The 27976-nt window shown below is 42.7% G+C and overlaps 1 protein-coding gene across 1 annotated transcript in view; it reads right to left on the bottom strand.

Annotated features, from left to right (window-relative positions):
* The window catches only part of GUCY1B1 (guanylate cyclase 1 soluble subunit beta 1), a 392747-nt gene extending 365309 nt beyond the window's left edge, over positions 1-27438 (bottom strand). The window contains exons 1-2 of the mRNA XM_069243115.1: positions 27326-27438; positions 26701-26774 (exon numbers count right to left, since the gene is read on the bottom strand). Coding sequence (XP_069099216.1) covers positions 26701-26774; positions 27326-27328 — 77 coding nt within the window. The 5' untranslated portion in view covers positions 27329-27438. The remainder of the gene's footprint in view (positions 1-26700; positions 26775-27325) is intronic.
* Between the last annotated feature and the right edge of the window lie 538 nt (positions 27439-27976).

Genomic DNA, 27976 nt, shown 5'->3' with positions numbered 1-27976 from the left:
AGACACATAATTGTTCAAAATATGCTCTCTCAAGATTAGATTATACAGGCTTTCATAGTCAGTCACCTTACTGCCATGTAACCAACCCTCCAAGGCCTTCACTGAACAGTCTACAACGTCTGTCTAGTCTTGAGAGGACTCTTTTCTGGTGTCTCTGAACTTTATCCTGTATTGTTAAGTGGTTAAGCCAAATCCATACAGGAGTGCATCCTTCAAAACTTTGTAATTATTAGCATCACTTTCTCTGACAGTAAGTAGCCTATCCCTACCCTTACCAGTGAAAGATAGCCACAAGGTAGCAGCCCACTGCCTTTGAGGGACCAACTGTACCATACAAGCCCTCTCAAGTGCAGCAAACTACTTGTTAATGTCACCCCCCTCCTTGTAAGGGGGGCTATCTTATGCAGGTTTCTGGAATCTTGTTCTCTCACAGGATTGCTATCAAAAACACTGCTGCTGCCACCATGGGGAACTAACTCCAACCTCTGCTTTTCCCTCTCTACATCTAGAGATTCCCTGTCTAAGGCCAACTGCGGCTGTCTTAGCTTCAGCCTCTCCTCTTCCAACCTCAGCTTTCTGAGTTCCCTTTCCATAGTGTTATCCTCAGGATGGGAGGCTTGGGAATTCTGAGACACAGAAGAAATGTGTCTCTAACTGACTGGACTCTAGTAACCTGGCCTTTAGGAATGAAAGGTGCCCTACTAATGTGTGACCCCTCCCACTACCAGTGTCACTAGATGGCCTGTTAGCTGCCAGGTCTTTGGATGAACCCTCTCCAGCACCCTCAGGGGATTCCTCTGAGTCTTGCTGGATACCCCCATTCTCTAACTCCTGATCCTGGGATGTGGCCAGACCAGTTCTAGTCACTTTCTAGAAGGTTAAGGAGAAGATTGGTAGGGTTCTTACCAATGCTTAAACCTCTTTCAATGCAGAGACCCCTCAAACTTTTAAAGTTTAAACTACCATAGGTTGCCTGGACAACTGTGGGAGTAAGTTCTACTGCAGACATGTTTGTTAGAAAGGGTTTAGGACAAAGAGAAAAATGTTTAGAAACTTTTAGAGAAAGGAGAAAAACGTATTTTAACTTTTCAAATTTTTAAAAAACTTTTCTGAAACTTTTTCTGCCACATTCGGTTTTCCCTGTTGCAAGGCCTATCTCACTCATAGGTTAACATAGGGGCTGCCTTTAAATATCTTTTAAGCGAGTTTCCCTTTGGGAGCAGATAGAAATATGGAGTTTGGGGTTGAACTCGCTATTTAAAAATACATCTTTTTCTAAAGTTGGTTTTTAAATTGTCAGTTTAAAAATGCCACTTTTAGAATTGCCACATTTTCTTGCTGAAACCATTCTCTGACTCTGCCTGCTTGTGTATTCCCTGTCTGGGTCAGACTGACAGTTGGGCTGTTTGTGAATCCCCTCTAGGCAGTGACACAAAGTGAGCTGGGGTGTAGCCTGCATATCCTGATGGGGCATCTGAGTTAGAGTGGAGGGAGGAGTGGTCACTTACACATGAATGGGATGTGCCTGCCCTCACACAATGCAGTCTCCAATGCCCTGGTGGGAGTCTGGGGCGAGGCCTGGGCAAGGCAGGATTTTGTGAACAACAGAGACTTTCCTTTTAAGTGTGCCTACTTCAAAGCAGAAAGGGGTATAGGTAGTGGACCCAAAACCGAGGATTTTTAGATTTTTAGATTACTTCTGGACTCAAGAGGATCCTCTGCCAAGGACATGAAATGAAGAGCTGGAGAAGGAGTACTGCCCCTTTGCCTGTGACTGTGCTTTGCGATGCACCACCTGCTTCTCAGCTAAAATCAATGCTCCACCTGCATCGCGGCTGGGAGATCGATGCAACACCCACTTGCGACCAGTAATAATGATGCAAACCCCACACAGTGTGGTTTTCCAACACCATTCGGCTGGATTTCTCAAGCATCATCGCTGGGCGATAACAATCAACGCAAGCCTGCGGGGATCCTAGGTGCCCGTCTGGAAATCGACAGCTGTTCTCCTTCAGCCTTGTCACTCTCTTCAGTCTTTTGCTTTTTATCAGAGCGACCTAGGTCTTTCAGTGAGAACTGCTTTGCTTCTGCCATGGCTTAATGTGCCCAGAGTTGTTTCTTTAACAATTTTAGTGTCTTGCAACTTTCAGGCTTATGGTCCTTTAGTAAGCAAACGTTCACGATCTTATGCATGTCCTTCTGTGCTACTTTGTTATGATATGTAGGACAGAACTTAAAAGGAATGCTTACTATCCCTCCTAATGTAGCAAAACTGAAAAGATCCTGAGTTTACATCAGACACCTGGCTATGAATTCCCTGACCCTCCCCCTTTGGCCTTTGACTCTGTCCTTTCTATTTCCTGATGTTATGGACATACTACCACTGCATTTTGATTTACAAATTAATGTTGCTTTCTATCTTCAGTAATTTTGAAATTCCTTGATGCGTCACTTCGATGCTTGTGACTTTCCTCGACTCAGTGCTCTCAGCACTCTTTCTGAGCACAACTGAGGAAAAAAATAATAATGGTGACCATATACTGGGGTAATTAAGCTTAACACATGAGATCATTGGGGTTGGCATGACTGCATATCTGGTTGAAGCCAACAGCAGAAAAAAAAGAAAGTAGAGAATTTTCCTGACCCAACCACTAGATGACAGAATAATGCACAGAATGTGAAGCTAGGAAAACTCCATGCTGCAAAATATTTAAGTGTTTTTGGGCAGATTTAAGGAAAGTGGTGCTGTACCCAGTGAATCGCCACTTTTCTTTGCCACTTAGTACCCCTCTAACCCCACCATGTGTGCATATCTAAGATACGGCACACAGTGGCGGTAGTTAGGTAACTAGCATCAACATTTTTGATGCTAGTTTGGAGCTTTGCAGGATTAGCACCAAAAAATGTGATGCTAATCCTGCACAACCCAATGAGGCCCATTGTAAACAATGGTGTGCCTTCTTTTAACGCCTGCTCTGTGCAGGCATTAAAAGTGCCGAAAAAAATGACGCCAAGAAATCTCTTTCATTTCGTGGTACCATTTTTTCAGCCCCTCTAACTGGGGAATGCCCCCTTTGCATACATTATGCTTGGGGCAGGCATAATGTAGCGCAAAGGGTTACAAAGTGGTGCAATGCACGGCTCTGTAAATTTGGCACAGCGATTTTGGCCTCATTGGGCCACATTAGCGTAAAAATAAATACTCTAATGTGGCAGAAGGAGGCGCTTGGGGCTTTTAAATCTACACCCAGTTTTTTGTTGACTTGTCAGTAGTTTTTGATAAGAAAGATTTTGATTACTTGTAAGACAAACTGGAACGTATGGATCTGTTGTCCACAGAATCAGGCTGCCCATAAGAAACTAAAGAATCATAGATTTCCTCCCATAATTTACAAAGTTTTCCCCATTTTCAAAGGGTCACTAAAATACCCAGGTTTTACAGAATTTTCCATTACTATTGAAATTGTACATTGCCACGTACAAAGGTAACCCTTCGCTTGCATATTATCTGCTTTTGAAGGAAAATCTGCTGGATGACAGTTGAATTCTGGGTTCGTATGGATCTTTATGACTTTTTTGTCTAGATGAAAAATATGGAGAAATTGTTTCCCCTACCCCTCCAATGAATATAGTTGTCTTTGGGTGTGTTTCATAACCAAACTATATACTTGATCTATATTTGAGTAGAATTAATGTTATGAATATTATGTGGAGATTCATTATTTTATCCATTGTCACCCGGGAACCCTCATTGCTCCGCCTCTACTTCCAAACCTATTTCTGCAAAAAGTCTTCTGTACTAGATATGCTCAAAGTAATGCTTAAATATTATGCCCTTGCCAATTCCAGTAAAACATTTTTCCTGTAGAACTACGTATTTGAAACATTTGCATTAAAATTCACTGCATCAAAATTCACCCATCTTCTTTTCCAAAGAGACAGGCTGAGGAAACTGCTAGGTAAGAATGGATGTCTCCAGCTCCACTACATCATTCCGCATTTCCGCCAACAGACAGTAATCGCACGCTGCAACCTGCAGTAAATGAATATACTCAGAACTCATCGTGGTAAAACTAGCACTCTCCAACGGCACCCTCTCAAACCAATTCCCTTACAAAATGATTGCCTGCATGTAGTCATAACTGGAGTCAACCTCCTGCCCTACCAGAAGAGGCGTCGGGACACTCAATTACTCATAGTACATAGTGATACCTGCAGCAAAGAGTTAAGGAAATCATGTTTTAGCCAGCTAAGCCACACTTGGTGTAAAGCAGTCTATTGAGGTTTGTATATCACTAAACATTTATCTGTTTTTAATGCTAGTAGCTGGTATTAGTATACTATTGTTCTGTGAACTTTGCAGTGGGCATTCCATCAACCTTGGAAGTATCAAAGGTTAAGTCACCCCACCAGGATTCAAGACCACTAGACACTGATTAAAGGTATATCTTGTTTGTAAGCAAATTAACAGTACAGAATTCCGCTAGCTGACTGAAACATGTTCAAAGAAGCCTACAAGTCAGTCCATAACAATGTGAGTGGTTTTAAGAATGGTGGGTAGTCTGTAGGTCTGCAAGGTCTGTGAAGGTTATAGAATCCACTGCCAGGAGGAGGGTCGCTGTCCACTTCAGAGACCTCTGCCTGCTTGGCAGTTATTCCTAAAACCTTCGGATCAAACAGTGGTGTGGCTGTTTAAATTAAGGAAGATAACTTTGCTGAGCAGGTGCCATGCTTGTATCATCCACTCTCCAAATCCAGATTTTGTAACTGAAATAAATTGTTTTGTACACATTGAGTTTGCCCTTGTTTTCCCAGCACGGCCATTCCTCACATGGTAGTCCAAGGAAAGGAGATCTAGAAATGGTCACCCTGCCCGAAATAGGACATGGAGACTTTTTACTGTAACCTACTTGACCTCTAGTGAACAGGTAAACAGGGGAAAGGTTTCACACCACAAAGCCAGCTGCACATACTAGGGCCCTGATTTATACCTTTTGGTGCAAAACTGCACTAATGCAGTTTTACACCAAAATGTTTAACACCGGCTTGCACCATTCCTGTGCACCTGCAAGGCACCATATTTATGGAATGGTGCAAAGGGTAGGCTAGCAGAAAACAAAATTACATTAGTCGGGTGGGGGTGGTGGTATTGAAGAATGGGGTTTTGCACCAAAAAATTACAGGCAGGTTACAGTAAAATAAAATGACTCTAACCTGCCTGGAGTCGTTTTCTGATGCAAAACCATCCATACCACTTGACTCCTGGCTTAGAAAAGACAGGGGCCATGCCCACCATCCCAATGGCCAGCACAGGGGACCAGGGTCCCCTGGGCATGGCCACTGCACCCAGTGCCATGTAGGGTGGGGCATTTCAGGGCCCCCAATGGCACTTTAAAAAAATAAATAAAATACTTACCTGTACTTACCTATAGTTACCTAGGATGGGATCCCCCATCCTCCGCTGTCCCTCTGGTGTGGGTGTCCCTGGCGCCTGGGGACGGCACCTGTGGGCTTATTCCATGGTGTTCCACCATGGAAATAGGCCCACAGGTCCCCTAACGCCTGCCCTGACCCAGGCATTAACAAATGATGCAAAGCACGCTTTGCACCAGTTTTTTACCCCTCCTCCTCCCGTGCGTGATTTTTGCACAGGAGGATAAATAAGACGCTAGGGCCTTAACGTACTTTTTTGCCCGGGAATGCCTACCTTGCATCTCATTGACGCAAGATAGTTTTCCACAGGAAAACAATTACTTTAACTCCAACATTTTGGCGTTAGACATGTCTAGCGCCAAAATCTAAATATGGAGTTACATTTTTTACTGGATTTGCGTAAAAGAAATTACGCACATCCGGCGCAAACAGAGTATCAATATGCCCCTAGGAGCGCAGTTGTGTTGAGGAGGAAACCAATGATGAATCATGCCTCTGGATTTTGATGAGAGATACTGCGCAAAAAGGTGAAGCCACAGCTATAGGATAAAAAAACATAACAGACTGTATAACTGGTTCTCTATAAATTATGTAGACATATCTAGTGACCTTCGACAGAGCATCTTCAGTTTTTTTATTTGGGTACTCATGCTATTTCGAGCTCCAAAAAGATTTAGGAAACCTCATATTGCTCTCTGTATGGATATTCAAATCAATGTGCCCAGAAAATGCCTATAAGAGATATTATTCTATAAGCATTTCCATGAAAATTGACAGACCATTAAATAAGTTCATTGGAATAACTATGTACAGAATAGTATTTACCCATCAGAAAATGCCAATAGACGTTCTATACAACATAATATGCCAAAACAATAGCTTTATGACATCAGTCACAAGGCAACATGACCGAAAAATAATATTATGTTCTTCGTAACAAAATTCTCTGTTCATTTTTGTTGATAAATATATGATCATTGACTGCCATTTATTATTTTCCACATCCACTGTGCATTTTCGGAAGACTGTGGCGATGATTGCTGCAGTGAATGAATCAATTCAATGTTGTACTTGTTGAGTCAACAAACAGCAAATCCCTGCCATGTTTTCTGACTGACAAACAGTTATTCAAACAATAGGCAATTAAATGTACTGCATGCAGATTTTCTTCATACATATTCATTACCATTGATGGAAAACCAGACTGAATTGTAGTGGATCTACACAATTCTGAAATTACCCTTCATCTCCTCACCTTCCTTGTGTCACAGGTTTGATACAAAAGGATAGTATTGAATTATAAATTACCCAATTTGCACCTGGGATGGTAAGGGAATAAAAAAATCTGCCAGACACCTAAGATTAACAGTAAGATAAACAAGAAGTGCTTCATTCTTTGTCGTTATTCGTGTGTGACACAAAAGTTGATGGTGTTCTTATTCGAATGGTTTTATGTAAGAAATAAGCTTGTAAATATTGCCTTAGATTTTAACGTTAATAGTATTTCTTCCTCTAGAGAGAATTTCTAATTTTGATTGCTTTTACTGGGTCCTGAAAAGGCCCATTCCTGATGCAAAAATAAATTAATGGAAGCACATAGCCATGGTTTCAAAATCTCATGAGTAGTCTAAAATTTAAGGAATAATCTAACTCTATTAAATCTTCAGGTTTTCCCACATCAATTCTAATTTGTTCATGTCACAGATTGTGGTTTCTCTCACATGAGGATTAATTTTGGTTTGCATTCATTTGGTTTTTACATGATGCAATTTATTAATTAAATTCACATATTCAGGGCCACATTCATTCATTGACATTTGGGACTTAAAAACATTAACCTCAATCCACTGATTTTCTGTTTACATTCACGCTCTAATCATATGAGATCCAGTTTTCTACTATCGATTGTCTGTTAAAATATTTGCACTTTTCACTGTAGAGGGGGTATCCAGGTATGATGGTGGCAGAGTCACTGCAGGATGCCTTAACTTATTTTTTTTATGATTTGGAATTCTCTCTGTCTATGGGAAGAAGCCCCTGTTTACTCTTTATACATTTGTGTAGTTAAACAGTGTCTCCAGAAATGAAATAACAAAGGCTAAATGGGATATATTTTTATTTATTTATTGCAGGTGTTTGACATAAAGCGAAATTAGATCTATAGAGGAGTGGAGTATTCCATATATCACTGCAATCAGAACATCTCAATTGTGGTTTGTTGCACATAGAACAGTTGTGTGAGGAAGTGTGCACTTCAGTAGAGAAGTTATTAGAACAAAGAAACGAATGTTAAGAGCCAATCAGTGAGACGGTACTAGATAACACGTTGAACATGTTTTCATTGCATATACTTACAATTTGAGGTACTGGAAGTTTGGTCATATACTGCACCAATACAAAAATCAATTGAGATGGGACTTAATATCATCAATCTAACCACTAGATTTTGTCACCTCCTGTGAAATAAAACCTTACATGACAGTGCAAACATTTTTACTAGCTTAAGGATGGACCATGATGCTTTCACAAGCACAAGGGACTGACCTAAATGGGGATGTCCTGTGTAAAAAAAGGCGTTCTCCCCCACAATGGTCAGTCTGCAATTTACAAGGATTCGCTGAATCCAGCCCTGTATCTGTGCAGATGGTGGAGGACAGCTTGGATCAAAAATTTGAGAGCACGTATTTGTAATGCAGCACATATTTTGGTAGCAAATACCTCCTTCACAGTTAAAAACTGAGTGAAGGAGTTCTTGTTTGTTTCTATACACTGTGATCCTCATTTCCTTTCATCGTTCACGTTGGGTTCAGTTCAGATCTCCAATTATATTTAATAGGTCATGTCATGTGCACGGTATTGCACATTCGGAGACTTCAAAATGCATTGGGTGCTGTGATAGTTCCTGAGCGCGGTATGGGTTAAACCGATGCCCAGTTCGAGCTGCTAGTGATATTTGGCTTGTTTATCAATGCTAAACTGGTTGAGTCTGATGAGCGAAACTAAAACATGCATTCTTTCGTCTTTTTCAGTAGAACACAGTGAGATATATTAAATTCACACTGGAGATATTTTAATTGAATTTACAAGAAAGTGCACAGTTTCAATACTTTATGCCAAGTTTGTATAATTTATAGAAGTGGGAAAGCACTAATTTTGCGGCAGCCTGACCTTTTACATTGTATCTGGAAAACTTGGTAACCTTTTTTTCCATAAACCTAAAAACTGAGAACTTCATGTTTATAACTGCCTTTAGCTGTGATGCTGTCTAAATGACCTTTTGTTTACATTACGTAGAGTGGGCCTTGGGTCGGTCTCCAAAAGCCAATGCTTTGAGACAGCGTTAATCACATCTTGAAACAAATTAGATGAGTTTTCACCTTTTACCTCATGCTATTGGCTGTTTGGTGTGTCATTTAATCTTCTAGTAAGCTATTTCATGGAAACGCATGAGGATTTAGCCCACATTTGAAAAGTACACTCGAAAATTTTTTTCTCACATTCAGTTCTTCATCACATATATTGTATATAAAAAAACTTTTTTTAAATTTGTTTTCTCGCTCCAAGGCCCTTTGGTTCACATTTTGGCAAAACAAGTGAACTGTCAAAGATGCCAAACGACCATTCCTTTAATAGTTTCCACTAGACTAATGACCAGTGGGCACAGATAACAACCACATTAAACCGCTGGGCTACTGACAAGAAGTGCACAAAGGAATACGCTGACACAGCAACAACAAAAATGAAAACCGCCATACAAAAATATACCAAACTGTCATAAAGAGGAAATGAGTGTTTGTTCATCCTTCTTTCCTTGTACATTACTGCGATGTGGTCCAAACCAAGTAATACATTCAGCTATTTCTAGCTTTTTAGTTAATAGGGCTTTGCTTCCTAGGACTTGCAGTTTTACTTTTGCCATTATGCATGTAGACTTAAGAATGTATATAGGCAGTGACTAAAAAACACAGAACTAACTGAACATGCGTACCATTCCATGGCACACAACAACATGCTCTGCCAATTACAGTTTACCATGTGCCTCTATTTACATTTACATTTTGTCACGTTCAAGGATACATTAATGTGCCATTGGACTTCACTTTCCCTAATGCACCATTGATGCAAAGTAACTGGTGCCTTTATGAGGCTCACCACCCAGCACTTCTGTGAGACACGTCCCCCAGTTTACCCATGATGGGATATCACTGACTTCATCCCTAAGGTGCATCACCCGTTGCTATCCTGAGGTGCATCATTAGTGCTCTCCTGGTGCACATCACCTTAGACCACCCTGGTACATCTAACCCGGTGTTCTTCTGCGGCACTTCAACTCGAGTCCACTGCCGCTCCTCATTCCATACACTGGACATTACCCGGCCAAGCAGCAGCAAATGGGAAGCAGGTGAGGAGATACGAGCAGATGGGTCAACTGGTCAATGCTATAATTTCATCAGGGGTAAAATAGTGTGTGTTCTCACTTTCACTAGTCCAGGCATTTAGGTTGAATTTACGTCCATGTGCACATTGGGCTCAGCAACAAGCTTGTGTGGCTCTCTACCACTGCACCTGAGACAACAGCGTGCCTTGCTCTCCTTCAGAAGGGGCTTAAAACATTCCTATTCACAAAATCCTTACACTGAGTACCCCCTAGAACTCCAAAGCACTATTGCTGCTGAACTTGAACATTTCTTATACTTTTGTTTTTGCACTCCATAACTAACCCATCTAATAGCGTGCATGTTATGTACAGACGTTACAGAAGACAAGTCCATCAATATACCAATCTTCACACATACAGTTATAGTATTCCCAAAGTGATCAAGCAGTCTGATTTGAGTCCAATATTTTTGTTGATTTAATAGCTCGAGACAGTTAACAACACAAATACAATCTGGGGCATAAATAGACCGCACATTCTAAAGTAATATCCACTCTGCATTATGAAATGATATAATTTGAGGAATTACACCACACCAGTTGCTGGATTAATCATAAAACATAAGAAATAGTTTCTTAATTGGCACAATGTACACTTAGGACCAGAGGTATGAGTAAGTGACTCAGATTACAACTGATTGTTACAATACAATAGTGCTCTTAGCAATTTTTCCGGAGTGAGAGTACAGCTGCGATCCCAGTGCTGAGCCACCTGCCTTTTCACCAGCAGTGGCACCTGTGTAATAAAGTTCCGCTCACCAGAAGGTATATTTTTGACAAATCCCAACCAACAGACACTAGGTTCCAGAGTCATCATATAACCTATCATTTGAGTTAGCGTCATTCTTACCTCATGCCAGTACTTATTTATTAGAGAACAGGAACATGCTAAATGTAGAAATGCCGCCTCTTTGGATCGGCATCAATCACAAGTAGAGTCATCCCTAAGGACTGTTTTAATTTGGGTGAGAAGAATGTGATAGATTTGATGACGGAATTTAAAGAGGATGATATGAAATCTGCTTTAGGTAACAGAGAGACAATCTGGGCCTGATTCACAAGGAGCTTTGGCAGTTCTGGTGGTGTCTCCGCACTCACAGTGGAATCTCCACTCTGCAGTTTCCCACTGTGGAGACTTTGCCATGACTGCTGTGCCTCCGCCACGACTGTGGAGGATCTTTCTGAATCAGACCCTCAGTGTACAGCACAAAATCTTGTCTGCTTTGGACAACTGGTTTTGTAAATCTAGATTCCATTTTCCCTTCCTGTGTTCTTAACTGTTTGAGGCTCTATCTGCATTGAGTTATATATTTATGTGATGAGGCATTTGATAGTTTGGGAGATCAGTAGCACTGTAAGCAACTGAAACTGTAAATATGGGAAAACTTGCAATGGCAGCCCTACATGCTGTGTGCCGCTGATAATAAAGACCAGAGCAAAATATGGGGCCACTCTAATATTCCTAGGAACTAGGCTACATTTGATCATTAAGAAAAGCACAGTGGTCTATCAGATTCATGTGTCACAATCAACATTATTGGGAGCCTCAAAATGTCCTAAATTGATACGAGAATTTACAATCATTGAGTTTGAAAAGAGACAAAAGGTAATTTCACACAGCATATATTATATATATAATAATGTCTAATCAATATCATTGTGGAACATCAAAGTTCAGAACAAAATGTGCTCTTTGCAAGTGGAATGGTGTAACAAATGCAAGCATGTACACAAGATCAGTTTATATACAAGGAAAGAGCCACTGATGACTGAAATTGACTGATTCCAAAACCTTACTGCTTCTGTCAAAGTTGTTGAAATTCCCCTGATCGATCTATCCTGGACTCCCAGAGGTGAAGGACTCCCTGACTCCTTATAAGCCAAAGCAATCAAAAACTTGATCAATCTACTAAGCATCTACCAGTCCCTCTTTTGGCTAGACCAAAGTTTACAAACGAGAATATCAAATGCTGAAAACTGACACTCTCAATCGATAACATAAAAATAACTTTTCTCACATATAGTGAGTTCAGACACTCCTCTTCTGAATCCGTAGAAGAAGGAAAATACACAGGATGAACCCGTTGAAAAGCAGAGTTAAATTTTGGGGTAAAGGAGGGGCCTAATGGAGAATCATTCTGTCACCAAATAGTCTTAGAAATGAATGTCTAAAAGACAAAGACCACAACTCTCCCAAATGTCTAGCTGAAATGTTTGTAATAAAGAAAAAAAGTCTTCAAAGTCAAAATTCTGATATTAACTGTCACTGAAGGCTCAAAGGCGGATCCTTTAGAGCTTCAAGAACCAATAGAAAATCTGAGGAGGATAACTGTGTCTCAGAATGAGGTCTCAATTTGTTAAACTCCATGAATAATTTGTAGACTAACCCCTGATTGTCTGAAAGGTTAGCTCAATAACAAGAGTACACCTTAACAGCTGCCCACGGTATATTCAGAATGTGGAACCTTCAAGCCTAAAGAAAACCCATCCTACAGAAAGGAAAGGATACGAACCGCAACTGCTTGGGAGGAGCCAATGCACCCTATTGCACACCACCTACTTAAAGTACCCCAGTGCTTCTTGTATGATTTTACAGTAGAAACTTTCTTGGATGCCTGGAAAGCAGACACAAACATTTCCAAAAGATACCTCTTTGTTAGCCCTTCCATTTCAAGTTCCAGGCCATCAGCCTGAGTCTCAGTAAGGAATCATGATGGAAAGGAGGAAACTGCAGAGGAGACGGGAAAATCGAAAGCCACATCTCCTGTCAGGTCTTCTTTGAAATCAGAAGAAGATACCAGTAGGAGCAGGCCATGGAGAAAGGAGAAAGTGTGGGATCTGACAGGGAAAGAGATAGGTCTGATAAAGGGAGTTGAGACGGTTAAAGTTCCTGTAAAGCCAAATGCAATTTTTCCTCAGATTCCCCAGTACCACATGCCACAGAATATCCTCATAAAGGTTGCCCAAATTATTGTAGAATTAGTCAAACAAGGGGTCTTGAAAGAAGTGTTGAGCAGCCCATGTAATTCACCACATTTCTGGCCGGCTGTGTGTCGATTTTCACAGCACAAGGAGTCCTTCTTGCAGAGATGAAGTCTTTTTGGTCCTGAGACTTCAGGGAACAGGAGGCAAGCTATATCCAAGCCCTTGGAGAGCACTTGACAGCACCGCCACAAAGCAGCAAGGCAGCAGGGCAACAGCAAGGCAACAGTCCTTCACAGAAAGCAGTCAGGTGAGTCCTTCGGGCAGCCAGGCAGTTTTTTTGGGCAGGGCGCATATTCTGGTTCAGGTTCTCTTCTCCAGGAAGTGTCTTGATGAAGTAGAGTGTCTACCTCAGAAGTGTCTGAGTTGGTAGGGGCAGATGCCCTGTTTGAATACCCAAATGTGCTTTTGAAGTGGGGGAGACTTCAAAGAGTGGTTTAGATGTACACAAGGTCCCATTTCAGTTCAATCCTGTCTGCCAGGTTCCCAGTAGGGGTTGTGGCAGTCCTTTCTGTGAGGGCAGGCTACTGTCCTTTGACATGTAAGTGTCAGGCCCTCCACCCTCCCAGCCCAGGAAGACCCATTCAAAATGCAGATGTAGGCAAGTGAGGATGAGTATCCTGTGTTTGGGGTGTGTCTGAGTGAATGCACAAGGGAACTGTCAACTGAACCCAGCCAAATGTGGATTGTACGGCACAGAAGTATTTAAGTGCAGAGAAATGCTCACTTTCTAAAAATGGCATTTCTAAAATAGTAATATTAAATCCACCAGTCAGCATGACTTTGTATCACCGTTCAGGCCATATTAAATATGACCTTCCTACTTGTTTCCGACCCACAGCTGCCACTCATACAGTATATTAGGGCACCCCAATGTTAGCCTATGAAAGGAGCAGGCCTCACAGCAGTGTGAAAACGAATTTAGGAGTTTTACACTACCAGGACATGTAAACTACACAGGTACATGTCCTGCCTTTTGCCTACACAACACAATGATCTATGGGATACCTAGGTCATACCTTAGGGGAGACTTATATGCAGAAAAAGGGGAGTTTCAGGCTTGGCAAGTACTTTTAAATGCCAAGTTGAATTGGCAGTGAAACTGCACACACAGGCCTTGCAATGGCAGGCCTGAGACATGGTTAAGGAGCTACTTAAGTGGATGGCACAATCAGTGCTGCAGGCCCACTAGTAGCATTTAATCTACAGGCCCTGTGCACATATAGTGCACTTTACTAGGGACTTATAAGTACATTAAATAGTCCAGTTCAGTATGATTCAATGTTTTCATGTGTAAAGGGGAGAGAGCATATGTAGTTTAGCACTGGTTAGCAGTGGTAAAGTGCACAGAGTCTTAAAATCGGCAAAAAGAGTATCCAAAAAGTGGAGGGAGGCAGGCAAAATGCTGGCGGTGACCAACCTAAGCCTGTCAGGTCTAAATGTGTTGAATTCCTCTAGGGTTTTCTGACTCACCTTCCACATTCATTCAGATCTTGAAAATGAATTTGGAGTCATTGGAATTGCTTTTCCAATCGACCTTGGTAGAGTACATTGATGACTTACTCATTGCATCAAAAATGAGGGATGAGTGCAAGTATGACACGATTGCCTTACGGAACCATTTGGGAAAGAATAGTCATAAAGGGGCATATTTATACTCTGTTTGCGCCGGAATTGCGTCGTTTTTTTTTACGTAAATCCGACGCAAAGCTAACTCCATATTTATACTTTGGTGTTAGACCCGTCTAGCGCCAAAGATCTTGGAGTTTGCGTCATTTTTTAGCGTGGACACCTACCTTGCGTTAATGATATGCAAGGTAGGCGTTCCCGTCTAAAAAATGACTCCAAGGAATGTGCGCCTTATTTAAACTCCAGTGCAAAAATGGCGCACGGGAGTGGGCGGGTCAAAAAAAATGACGTCCAGCCGCTTTTGCGTCATTTCTTAACGCCTGGTCAGGGCAGGCGTTAAGGGACCTGTGGGCTCGGAAGGAGCCCAGAGGTGCCCTCCCATGCCCCCAGGGACACCCCCTGCCACCCTTGCCCACCCCAGGAGGACGCCCAAGGATGGAGGGACCCATCCCAGGGAATTTAAGGTAAGTTCAGGTAAGTAATTTTTGTAAAAATTTTATTGTGGCATAGGGGGGCCTGATTTGTGCCCCCCTACATGCCACTATGCCCAATGACCATGCCCAGGGGACAGAAGTCCCCTGGGCATGGCCATTGGGCAAGGGGGCATGACTCCTGTCTTTGCTAAGACAGGAGTCATGTCAATGGAGGGTGGGAGTAAAAAAAAATGGCGCTAATCGGGTTGAGGCAGATTTTTGGCCTCAGACCGACTTGCCCCATTTTTTGACGCCCAAGCTCCATTTTCCCCTACGCCGGCGCTGTCTGGTGTGGGTCATTTTTTTTTACGCACACCAGTCAGCTCCGCCGGCTAACGTCATTCCATAAATAAGGCGCCCGCATGGCGCTTTGGAATGGCATTAGCCGGCGTTAACATTTTTGATGCACAACTGCGTTGGCGCAGTTGTGCGTCAAAAAGTATAAATATGGCCCAAAGTGTCCCCACTTAAATTGCAGTACTGTCAGAAAGAAGTGAAGTACTTGGGTCACCAGATTGAGAAGACAAAAAGGAAAATATCTAAAGAAAGGGTCACAGCCATATTGCAGATGAGTCCCTTGACCACTTAGAGAGATGTCAGGATGTTCCTAGGGATGGTAGGCTATTGTCGCCAATGATTTCCCAATTTTTTCAGTCATTTCCAAGCCATTGCAGAGGCTGACCCACAAGCAGATTACTGATCCCCTAGTGTTAGACCAGGCTTCCATGAAAGTGTTTTCTGAATTGAGAGAGAGTCTGTGCAAAGCTCTGGCTTTGGGTATGCCTAGCTACACAAAATCCTTCACGTTGTTTTGTCATGAGCTTTGTTCATGTTCTTTGTCTGTCTTCACTCAGGTCCATGGAGGTGTAAACCGCCCACTAGCATATTTTTCAGCTACTTTGGACCCAGTTGCAGCAGCTTTACCAAGCTGTTTTGAGCGTAGTTGCAGTAGTTGTACAGAGCCTTGTTCAGTGTGAAGACATCGTGATGGGACACCCCCTAACAGTAATGGTCCCTCATTCAGTTGAAGTTTTACTTACCTGCACAAAGACCCAATATCTGACAGGTGCTAGATTGATGCATTATGAAACAAGTATTCTAGGATCACCAAATATGTCATTGAAAAGAAGTACAGTGCTGAACCTAACAACTTTGCTTCCAGATGAAAATGTTGAAATTGAAAAGTTGGGGGACATTGAGCATCATTGTCTTGAAGTAACTAATCTGTGCTCAAAACCGAGACCTGATATTAGAGACACCCGATTGAAAGAAAATTACAAAATAAATTTTTTTGATGGTTCTAAGAGACAATACAGGAGTACTGAGAGCAGGATATGCCATGTGCACAATTACTGGTATACTGGAAGCGTCTTGGCTTCGAGGAGTATATTCTGCACAAGTAGCGGAACTGGTAGCCCTTACTAGAGCATGCCATATTTCTGCTCAGTTAAAAGTTACCATCTATATGGATAGCCAGTATGGATTTGGAATAGTCCATGACTTTGGCCAGTTGTGGTCACAGAGAGGTTTCATGACCTCTTCTGGTTCACCACTGAGAAATAGTGAGAGAATTAAAGAATTGTTGCAAGCTATTTAAATGCCTAAAAAGATTGTCATGGTGAAATGCAGTGCACATCTGAAATCGCAAGATTTTGTGTCAATGGGAAATGGATAGGCAGATCAAGTCCCAAGGTTTTGCGTGTTGAACTGCATATCGTTCAAAGATAAGTGGGAATTGTTACCTGAAGAAAATGAAACATGTCCTAGTTTTACATTGCATGTAATAGATACATTGGAAGAATTGGAAGCATTGCAGAATAATGTTGACAGGGAGGAAAAACGTTCATGGAGCAAAATTAAATGTGTACAGTGACAGGATGAATTGTGGGTTTCAAAAGAGGGTCAATTGGTTTTGCCAAACAGTCTGTTGTCTCAAATTACTAGGTATTATCATGGTCAGGCACATGTTGGGAGGGATGCCATGATTCACCTGTTCAAACATAGTTGGTTGAATCCGAGTGTTAGACAAGCTGATGAAGCAGTTTCCCATCGTTGTGCCATTTGTCAGCAAATGAACGTGGGAAAAGGGACAGTGGTTAATTTGAGCCACATTAAAAGAGCAGGAGATAAATTCAGCAGATTTCAAATGGATTTTATTGAGATGCCTGTGTGTGGAGGTTTGAGATATGTGTTGATGATTGTCTGCATCTTTAGTCATTGGATTGAAGCGTAGTCTGCACGAAGAAATGACAGCCTTACAGTAGCAAAATTACTGTTTATGGAACTGATGCCACGTGTTGGGTATCCGATCTCTTTAGAATCAGATAGGGGAAGTCACTTCAACAATGAAGTAATTAAATTACTGTGTGCAGCATTGAACATTGAGCAGGAGTTGCATTGTAGTTACCGCCCTGTAGCATCAGGACTAGTGGAACAGATGAATGATACCTTGAAGTCAAGAATGGCAAAGATGTGTGCGACAGAAATCTTAAATGGCCTGATGCACTACCATTAGTTCTGAGGACAATGAGAAACACACCGACAGAAAGACAGGATTGTCACCGCACTAAATCCTCATGGGCAGAGCAATGAGGTTGCCAGCGGTTCCTGCAAATGCGCTTGTGAGCATTGCAGATGATATGGTGTTGGACTACTGCAAAGGTCTGGCTGATGTGGTTCGCTCTTTCTCTCAGCAGGTGCAAGCCACCACACTGCCACCGATCCATGACCCAGGACACAACCTGAGAGCCGGTGACTGGCTTGTGGTCTGGAAACACGTAAGGAAGATGTGTTTGGAGCCTCGGTGGAAATGCCCGTTCCAGGTGTTTCTGACCACTACCACAGCTGTGAAGTGCGCTGAAGTTCCAAACTGGATCCACGCAAGCCACACAAGAAAAGTGGAATGTCCTTTGGACGATGAAGAGGAGTTGTTGAGAGTACCAACAATGACCAGACAAGCCTCAGAGCTGGAAGGAGAAGAAAGAGGAACTGAGACCGCATCTGAGCACATTGAGGCAGTTCAGTCACTCCTGTGAGAGACGAAGGAGAAGACCTCCAGGAGGGTGACAGAGAGCCTATCTCAAACGAGGCAGCAGGAGAGCCCAGTCAGAGGAGGGGTTTCAAGTCAGAGGAGGGATTTTGAGAGACAAACAGAGCATACGCCAGACTCCGAGGAGGAAGGAGTTGAGGAGGATCAAATCCAATGTGATCTGACTCCTCCATCTCGGTTGCAGGTCCTATAAGAGAATATCCTGCAGAGCAAGAAGAAGTTTCAAGTTCAACACTGAAAAGAGCATTGACCAAGGGTCCACTGAAAGGAGATAAGTGCCCGGAGTCACAGGCAATGAGAAAGGAAGCAGTTGTTGAGACAACAATAGAGGAAGAAGTGGATACAACAAGAAGAGATGATCTAAGTGAAGGAGAATTGAATGGAGAACAAAAGTTAAAAAGAAAGAGAATTGCAAGTCGAAGGTAAGCAGGTCCTGAATGGGCGTGTGCAACTACGAGTGAATGGCAAAGAGAATTGTTGTCCTTATTGTTAGACCTGACATGCCTTAGGGTGGTCACCCCTAACTTTTTGCCTGCCTCCCTCCACTTTTTGGACTCTGTTTTTGCTGGCTTTTAGACTCTGCACACTTTACCACTGCTAACCAGTGCTAAAGTGCATATGCTCTCTCCCTTTAAACATAGTAACTTTGGATCATACCCAATTGGACTATTTAATCTACTTATAAGTCCCTAGTAATGTGCACGGTATGTGCCTAGGGCCTGTAGATTAAATGCTACTAGTGGGCCTGCAGTACTGGTTGTGCCACCCACTCAAGTAGCCCCTTTACCTTGTCCCAGGCCTGCCATTGCAAGGCCTGTGTGTGCAGTTACACTGCCAATTCGACTTGGCATTTAAAAGTACTTGCCAAGCCTAAAACTCCCCTTTTTCTACATATAAGTCACCTCTAATGTGTGCCCTAGGTAACCCCTAGAGCAGGGTGCTGTGTGGGTAAAAGGCAGGACATGTACCTGTGTAGTTTACATGTCCTGGTAGTGTAAAACTCCTAAATTCGTTTTTACACTACTGTGAGGCCTGCTCCCTTCATAGGCTAACATTGGGGCTGCCCTCATACATTATTGAAGTGGTAGCTGCTGATCTGAAAGGAGCAGGAAGGTCATATTTAGTATGGCCAGAATGGTAATACAAAGTCCTGCTGACTGGTGAAGTTGGATTTAATATTACTATTCTAGAAATGCCACATTTAGAAAGTGAGCATTTCTTTGCACTTAAATCTTTCTGTGCCTTACAATCCAAGTCTTGCTGGGTTTAGTTGACAGCTCCTTGTGCATTCACTCAGACACACCCCAAACACAGGGTACTCAGCCTCACTTACATACATCTGCATTTTGAATGGGTCTTCCTGGGCTGGGAGGGTGGAGGTCCTGCTCTGACACAAAGGACTGCCACACCCCCTACTGGGACCCTGGCAGACAGGATTGAACTGAAAGGGGACCTGGTGCACTTCTAAGCCACTCTTTGAAGTCTCCCCCACTTCAAAGGCACATTTGGGTATAAAACAGGGCCTCTGCCCAACCACCTCAGACACTTGCTGGAGAAGAAACACGAACCAGAACCTGCATCCTGCCAAGAAGAACTGCCTGGCTGCTCAAAGGACTCACCTGACTGCTTTCTACAAAGGACTGCTGCCTTGCTGTTGGCCTGCTGCCTTGCTGAACTCTTGTCTTGCTGCAAAAGTGCTCTCCAAGAGCTTGGATAGAGCTTGCCTCCTGTTCCCTGAAGTCTCAGGACCAAAAAGACTTCTCTTTTTCAACTGGACTCCTTGTGCGCCAAAAAAGTCGACGCACGGCTTGCTCCGTGGTGAAAAATTCACTGCACGCCGATCCGGAAAGACGCCGCTCAACACGATGCCTGCGGTGTGACCGGAACTTCGAAGCACAGCCCGCCTGGACAACGCCGACCGACTTCCAGAGAGGAAATCGACGCGACGCCTGCCGTGAGGAAGAAAATTCCACGCACAGCCCACCGGAACGACGCGCAGCCGGATAACAAGCCTAGGATTCCACGCACAGACCCTGGGACATCTGGTAATCCCGCGACCCACAGAAGGAGATGGTCCGCGTGCCGGAAAACGACGCACGTCTTCCCCGAGTGAAGAATAACGACGCTAGTCCGTGTGTGAAGGGGCGAAACCGACACACACACCATTTTTCTTCCCGTAGAACGACGCACATCTCCCTGTGTGGAAAATAACGACGCAAGTCCGTGTGTGAAGGGGCAAAACCGACGCACACACCATTTTTCCACGCATCTCCTCCTCTGCGGCCCTCTGCGGAGATTTTCCACTCCAAACCAGGTACTTTGTGCTTGAAAGAGACTTTGGGGGTCATTCTGACCCCCGCGGGCGGCGGTCGCTGCCCGCCTGCAGGGAGCCGCCATATGGCCGCTCCGCGGTCGAAAGACCGCGGAGGCCATTCTGGCTTTCCCGCTGGGCTGGCGGGCGACCGCCAGAAGGCCGCCCGCCAGCCCAGCGGGAAACCCCTCCCCACGAGGAAGCCGGCTCCGAATGGAGCCGGCGGAGTGGGTATGTGCGACGGGTGCAGTGGCACCCGTCGCGTATTACAGTGTCTGCAAAGCAGACACTGAAATACAAAGTGGGGCCCTCTTACGGGGGCCCCTGCAGTGCCCATGCCATTGGCATGGGCACTGCAGGGGCCCGCAGGGGCCCCACAACACCCCATACTGCCATCCTGTTCCTGGCGGGCGACCCGCCAGGAACAGGATGGCGGTATGGGGTGTCAGAATCCCCATGGCGGCGCAGCTTGGATGGCGGTATGGGGTGTCAGAATCCCCATGGCGGCGCAGCAAGCTGCGCCGCCTTGGAGGATTCTGCAGGACAGCGGAAAACCGGCAGGAGACCGCCGGTTTTCCTGTTCTGACCGCGGCTGAACCGCCGCGGTCAGAATGTCCTGAGGAGCACCGCCAGCCTGTTGGCGGTGCTCCCGCATCCCCGGCCCCGGCGGTCCTTGACCGCCGGGGTCGGAATGACCCCCTTTGTTTGCTTTTTAAAGACTTAAGACACTTCATATCACTTTTCAGTGATATCTCTTCAATTTCTTATTGCATCTCTTATCGTTTTGACCTACAAAATACCCAGATAAATATTATATATTTTTCTAAACACTGTGTGGTGTATTTTTGTGGTGCTATCGTGTGTTATTGTCTGATTTATTGCACAAATACTTTACACATTGCCTTCTAAGTTAAGCCTGACTGCTCAGTGCCAAGCTACCAGAGGCTGGGCACAGGATAATTTGGATTGTGTGTGACTTACCCTGACTAGAGTGCGGATCCTTGCTTGGACAGGGGGTAACCTGACTGCCAACCAAAGACCCCATTTCTTACACTTATGTTTTGATTGAGACATTACAGGTCAATGTTTTGGCACTTGAAAGAAGCTAACAAACTGAACTGTTGAGACAAATTGAGAAAAAGTGCAAAGAGAAAAGATACTGTTGAAAGTAACTGGAAATGACTTGGACAACCTGATTTGACAAACTGCTAAATGGATTTTGACAAGCTTACTGATTTTTGAGACTAAGGGTCCTCGAAGTGAGTCTGAGAGCTGCTGAAAGAAGATTTTTGTTTTTGATTTTTGCTGCATAGTTTCTAAATTTTTCTCTTCTGCTTTCTGATTCCTTACAGATCATGAGTAACATTAGCCAGCAGGTTAGGAAGAACAGGTGCAGCAAATACATGGGTGATGGTTTGGCAACTGTATGTGTGATGATGTGTGTGATATTGATTGTAGGCATGACTGTTCTTGACAAGAGTAAAGTCAACCATACTTCAGCTTCAGAGACAACTACTGCATTAAAAGCAACAGAGAAGTTTAGGTTAGATGAAAAGAATCTGCACGTAGATAACATCCAAGGGGAACTTTCTTATAATGTCTTCTATCGCTTATTGAGTGAGTATGTTGAGACGATGGTTGCAAAGAATATGTGTGTACACAGATTCCTTAGTCAAAGAAGGAGTTAGCTATCATAGTTTGCCTCTTACTTATGGGATACATTGTAGTATGTTACTAACAAGATTCTATAATCAGGAGTACATTCAGTATTTCTATTCCAATCACGACATGGTGTTTTCATTTGTCCCCATAATTAGGTTTCTGTGTAAAGTAGCTAAGGACAATGACATAGTATTAGTAAGGTTTTTTTCGGGCCTACATTAACTTTTGGCACAGCTTATGCGCACAGAAACAATCTGACATACTTGCTTACACCTTTAGAAAAGAGCTTCTTAGATCACAAAGATGACAGGAGAAAGGCATTGAAGGAGAAGTTAGAAAAGGATTTAGAGAAAAGGGGTTTTAGAAATGATTGTGCTTATAGTGCAAAAAAACACAAGGGAAATTACCTTTAGATGCGCAACATGTAGGAAAGCTTTGTGTATATAGGCCTAAATATAGTACTGACACTTTGTTTGTGGGAACGAGTGAATGTAGACATGTGTTTTCGTTTCAGAGTAAAGGGACATTTATGTTGAATGGACAGGATTCAGCGATTCCTGGTATATATTACATTTGTGGACCTACTGCTTCTTACCGTCTTCCAAGAGGATGGTATAGCACATGTTACTTGGGGATAGTTTTCCCAAAGATTTTCCAACTGGGTGACTTAAAGAGATTTACGAAATTGACTGAATTACATCACATTAGAGAAAAGAGAGAGCCTCCTTCTAGTATACTGGGAGATAGATTTAGAGCAATGATTCCTTCAGTAGGAGTTGTTCTGAATTCTATAAAGATTCAGAAGTTGTCTACTATTGTGGATAACATGCTGACAAATTTTCCAGGAGTCATGATCCTGATAGATACAGAATTGGCCGCGGAAAGAGCTATGACTCTTCATAACCACCATGCGTTAGACATTCTTTTAGCAAATGATGGTGGAGTTTGCAAAATGCTTAATTTGAAGCATTGCTGTTCATTTATTCCTGATAATAGTAAAGAAACTAGAAGCTTACTTACTAATCTCACTAATGAGAATGCTGATTTGAAAGATTTGAAAGAACCAGGTGTTTGGGAGAAAGTTGGCAAAGGATTTGCTTCAGTGGGAAATTGGCTCAGCAACATTGGGAAAGGGATATTATTGAACATATTACAAGGGATATTAATAGTCGTGATTTGCATAATTGGAGCATGGGGAATATGTAAATTGTGAAAAAGGATCAAATTGAAGAAAACGAAAAAGAGGAGGGAAGAAATTAAAGAGAAATTTTTTTAGAAGCAATTTGAAGAGGGAATAAACATTTGAAGGGGTAGAGATTACAAAATTTCAGCTGATGCAAAACTTTGTGTGGGAAGATTTAGTGTGATGACATATTTAGTCATCAGAGGAGGGACTGCTAACGCTGAACTATTAATGAGTTTTACTAACGAAAATTCTTGTATTTTGAGTGTTGGATTTGCTTAGAAATTGTATTAACTTTTTAAAAAAAAATGCACGCATTTGAAGGTGTGCCTACCACAGTGGCCACCAATCTTCATGAAGTGTGCTTATTAATGGCTTATTAATATGAAATGTTGAGCTTATGTTTGATTAATGTGGTAATTTGTCATATTAAGGGTCATGCATTATGTATTAGCTTTATTATTCGTAGGCCTTAACTTAGCAAGGTCTTGGCCTCATGTCAAGCTACATTTCTTAGGCGCTTAATAAAAGGGCTGTCTAGAGAATTAAATTGTGATTTTCCACAGTACTGTCCATGTGCTCGTGGATGAAGTTCTTTCTCCTGAGAAACTGCCTGCTAGAAGATGCTGTACTTGCCAGTATAACAATGTTTAATGTAAATGTGTGTAAGACTGACCTTCCCATGAGAAGACAATGGACCCACTGACTGGAGTATAAGCTGCAACAATATTGATACCTGACGAGGCGAATAACGAGAGCTGGAGAAGAGCCAATCGTCGACATGTGAACCATGTACTAGTAGAATTATAGATTTGAAGTTTTAGTTTAATTGACAAAGTGTGAACATGCTATCCCCTGACCAATTAGGATGCAGGAAGTAATTTTAGGAAATCTAATTTAGCCAGACTGCACCGGGAGGAGAGAGGCCATTAGTTATTTTCTTCCTAACGGTCCTGAGAGGCCATTCTGCGATATTCTTCTTAACTGTCTTGAGAGTTTAGTTATATTCTTTTGAACTGCTTAGAGATACTTTGCTTTTTCTGAACTTGAAAGCTGAATCCTGATGTCTAGCTGAACGAACTGATGTCCTGATGACGCAGACTGTCACAGCTTGCTGAAACTTATTGAGGACAGGTATACACTGACATTACTGAATGCTATGTCTATTTTCTTTTGTTTCTAGGTACCAACCACTATTTTGATAGAGCCATAGATAGATGTTTTTCCAAATTTGTGTTGACTAAATTTTTTGCATGAAACCCAAACATGCTATTCTAATCGGATGTTAGGGTTCTCACTGATGAAGTTCGCTACATATAATACCAGCTGATGTCTTTTCTTTCCTGAATCTAAATGTATGTAATATTGATTGCTCAGTTATTCTTGCTATTAGTTTGTACTGTAACTTTAGAATGTGTATTAGCCCAAGCTTTGATGAGATTGTGATTTTTTCACCGCTTTGGACAGCCAATAGTGTTTCTGTATGTTTATCACTTGATTTTGAGGTTGAGCTACGTGATATTAGCATTGTTAATATAGGGAAATAAACATTTAACTTTTACATAAAGGTTTGGTTATTCATGGCTGCAAGGTCATGGTGAGTGGAAATTACTGACTCCTGTTGATTACTGATGTTATTGATTGTTGATACTATTGATCTGTATTGGTATGGGATATGTGGTGGGAAAACCTCAAAGGGAGTCAAAAGGTCCATGGCCTATTCACGTCTCCCTTGTAAGTTTACTTAATAAGGTCTGATGTACTAACACAGCTAATTGTATGAAATCTGCACACTGTATTGGAAAGTTTACAAAAATGTTCCTATTGTGTACATACATGGCAACATTTGAGGAGAGAAAAGTGGGAGTTTAAAAAAATTCACGAGAAGGTCTTTCCCCACATTTACTTCTGTTGAAGCGCAGGCAATTTCCGGTGGAAAACAACCAAAATAAAGTCATTTTTGGCTTTAATAAGCGTGAGTCTCCCTCCTGAATGTGTGGTTCGTTATGGGTATTTAAGGTGAAACAGCAATGCCGCATTTTGGACAACTAAGTTGATCACTTCACTTAGCCCAGGCCACGTCCATTAATGATGACGTTACCGTGTCTCTTACCAGCGACAGTCAGGACGCTGAAATTTTAAAACTTTCCCATTACGGTCAAGTGTCCATCCACTGTTAAATGATTTGGAAAATGTGGCTTTATGGATGCCTGGACGAACAGGGCATTGGCCAGCAGATGGCGGTGTACTTCTGCTCTGCTTCGTCCTCAGTGATCCTGTGCAACCGATGGGGCATGGCAGTGTTTACATTCTAAGTCACCGCCTGTGCGCCTTTGACTAAGTGACTTCTTGGGTGTTTCATTGAATAGCAAAAGTGCAGAATGCTGCCAAGCCTCAAGCCTCCGCCGCAATTTTCTGGAATCGAAAACAAATATGGAATGCCAAACCTTGAACTTTAAAATCCGATACAATTCATGCTTTACCCCGTAACGATGCATTTGTGAACGCATGGACCCATTAAATGGTCATTTCGCCCACATACGCTTCACGCAAACTAACACATAAAACAAATAGACGCATTCACAGACAACGAAACTCACAGACACACATAACGACAGACAGACAGACACATAACACATAAACAGCTGCCACCATACTGACTTGCCATCGCCCTTGCATCTTCTCAAGAGAGTGTGTAGGTTTTAGCTCACATTCGTCCCACATATTGCCTTCGAATTAAACCCTTCAACAATTCCAGGTTTGGGGAAAAAAAAATTAATTTGAAGTGTTTAAAAATGAAAGCTAAGGAATGACTAGTCCCATGATTAAATATTAAATAGTATTTTCTTTTAATACATGTTCCTGTCAATAAAACTTTTCTACATGGCATATGCGGCTGATTCGGAGGATTCAAATTGTGCTAGTGTTTTATAAACCGTGTAAGCGCCTTCGTCGCGTAATGTACGAAGCATTTCCCCTAGAAAAAAATCTAACAATGCTCACGTCGTCCTAGTGTACACATTAATATTTAAAAAAATGGAACACCCTGGCAGGCCGTGATGTTCACTTTTAGCACTCAGTCCGAGTGTTTACATTAACGTTACATTCCGAGTTCAATGCAATCTTGTAAAACCATATTTCTCCATTGCCAAACATTGCAGCGCTTCGCACGTACTGAACTTTAATAGCACGGGTAAAACTTTGCATGTGTTGCAATAGGGCACAATTACGTTTAGACTGACAATTGTTTTGTCAGACTTGTGATGTCGTGTAGCAATAGTTTGTGTATGTGTACTCAGGCTGCAATGTTTCTGCTCACGGTGCAGTTGAAAACCCTGGTTGCTTGCTTCCTAACAGAATAAAATGCCCTTGTTGTTTCCAATTTATTTGATAGAGGGTGTGTGTGTGTATGTGTGTGTGTGTTTGTGGGGGGAGGGGGAGGTAAATATGAGGTGTCCAAATAGACGTTACCATCTTCTCACTCACGACCCACTGTTAAACTAGAAAGGCATTCATACTCATCACCAGCGAGTGAACTTACTTGATGTCTTCCCACACCTCAGGGCCATAATTTCTCAACACCAACAGCTCCAAGGCGTGATTCACGAATCCATACTGTGCACAACACAGAGAAAAAATGGAGACAGAAGGCTTAGCTCATGCGAAATAATACACGACAGCGACATTATAAAAACACAATGCAATCTGATATTTTACGACTGTTTCCGGTTAAAATAATAAGACTGTACAGTAAACACCTGCCTGCCGGAGTGGCAAGGTGTCACTGTCTGCATCCAACGAGTAGCTGTCACATCGCAGCGGGGTCCAGATAGGGGAATGGAACATGTTTTCCTGCACCTTTTCCTTTTAAAATATTGCTTCCTGACACCCCTGCTCGCAAGGCGAGCCCCCACACTTTCCGGATTCAGACATTTTTTTTGTAATAAGGTTACGCTCACAGAGGTATAAACGGCGCTATTTATTCAGCACTCTTTGCTGCGCTTGCCCAACCGGTGGTGTAAGGATGGCAGCGTATCTCGGACTCCAGCTATATATCGTACCACTGTAGATGTCATTGGAATAACAATACATAATGCAACCGCTTCTAAACACAGTATATCCGTCTAAGACCACACTGACATACATCGCGCTGCCCCGCTCCTTACCATTGTGCAGAAGACGTGTCCGCGAAGCTCATTAAAAATAAAATATCCCCCGTTACTTAGTGACCGACGCTATGCAGCTACTGAGCATCTGCTTCAGAGAAACACTGAAAGGCTGAACAGACTGTAACTGACAGCGCATGCCACCAATCAAGAGTCCGAAGCTGGGGTCGGCATGTATCTATCGGAACCAATAGGAGAGGGAGGAAGGACATCACCAAAGGAGGACGTGAGTAGGGGGGCGATGAGGAGGACGGAGAGTGTCACTGTCACTGGTCCTTCTGAGACTCAGCACTCGCCAAGGACGGTGCCCATCTACCAGATCTCTGGAAAATCGTCAATTTGCCGAGAATGTTCAACTAAACACAGACAAAGAGTCTCAAATGTTCATTTCTTTTTTTAAACTTGTTTATGTCATTTTGGTTTGTTTATCTGACGAGGCATTGTCCTTCAGTGCCCCACTCACCTCTCTGACTGGCATAATCATGAATGAATACAAAAATTGACAGCCAACATGATCTGCGCAAACAAATTGAGTATAACCTTCTATCCCCGCCCAATTGAAAATTTCCGTTTGTGAAAGGCAAACGAACAGCCAGTAGGGCTCGAAACAATATTTTCATTACAGTTTGTTCTTGTTACCTTCCGGCACTA

Source organism: Pleurodeles waltl, chromosome 1_2 (genome assembly GCF_031143425.1).
Source record: "Pleurodeles waltl isolate 20211129_DDA chromosome 1_2, aPleWal1.hap1.20221129, whole genome shotgun sequence".
NCBI classification, from domain to species: domain Eukaryota; kingdom Metazoa; phylum Chordata; class Amphibia; order Caudata; family Salamandridae; genus Pleurodeles; species Pleurodeles waltl.
This window is presented reverse-complemented; position numbering and strand designations above follow the sequence as displayed.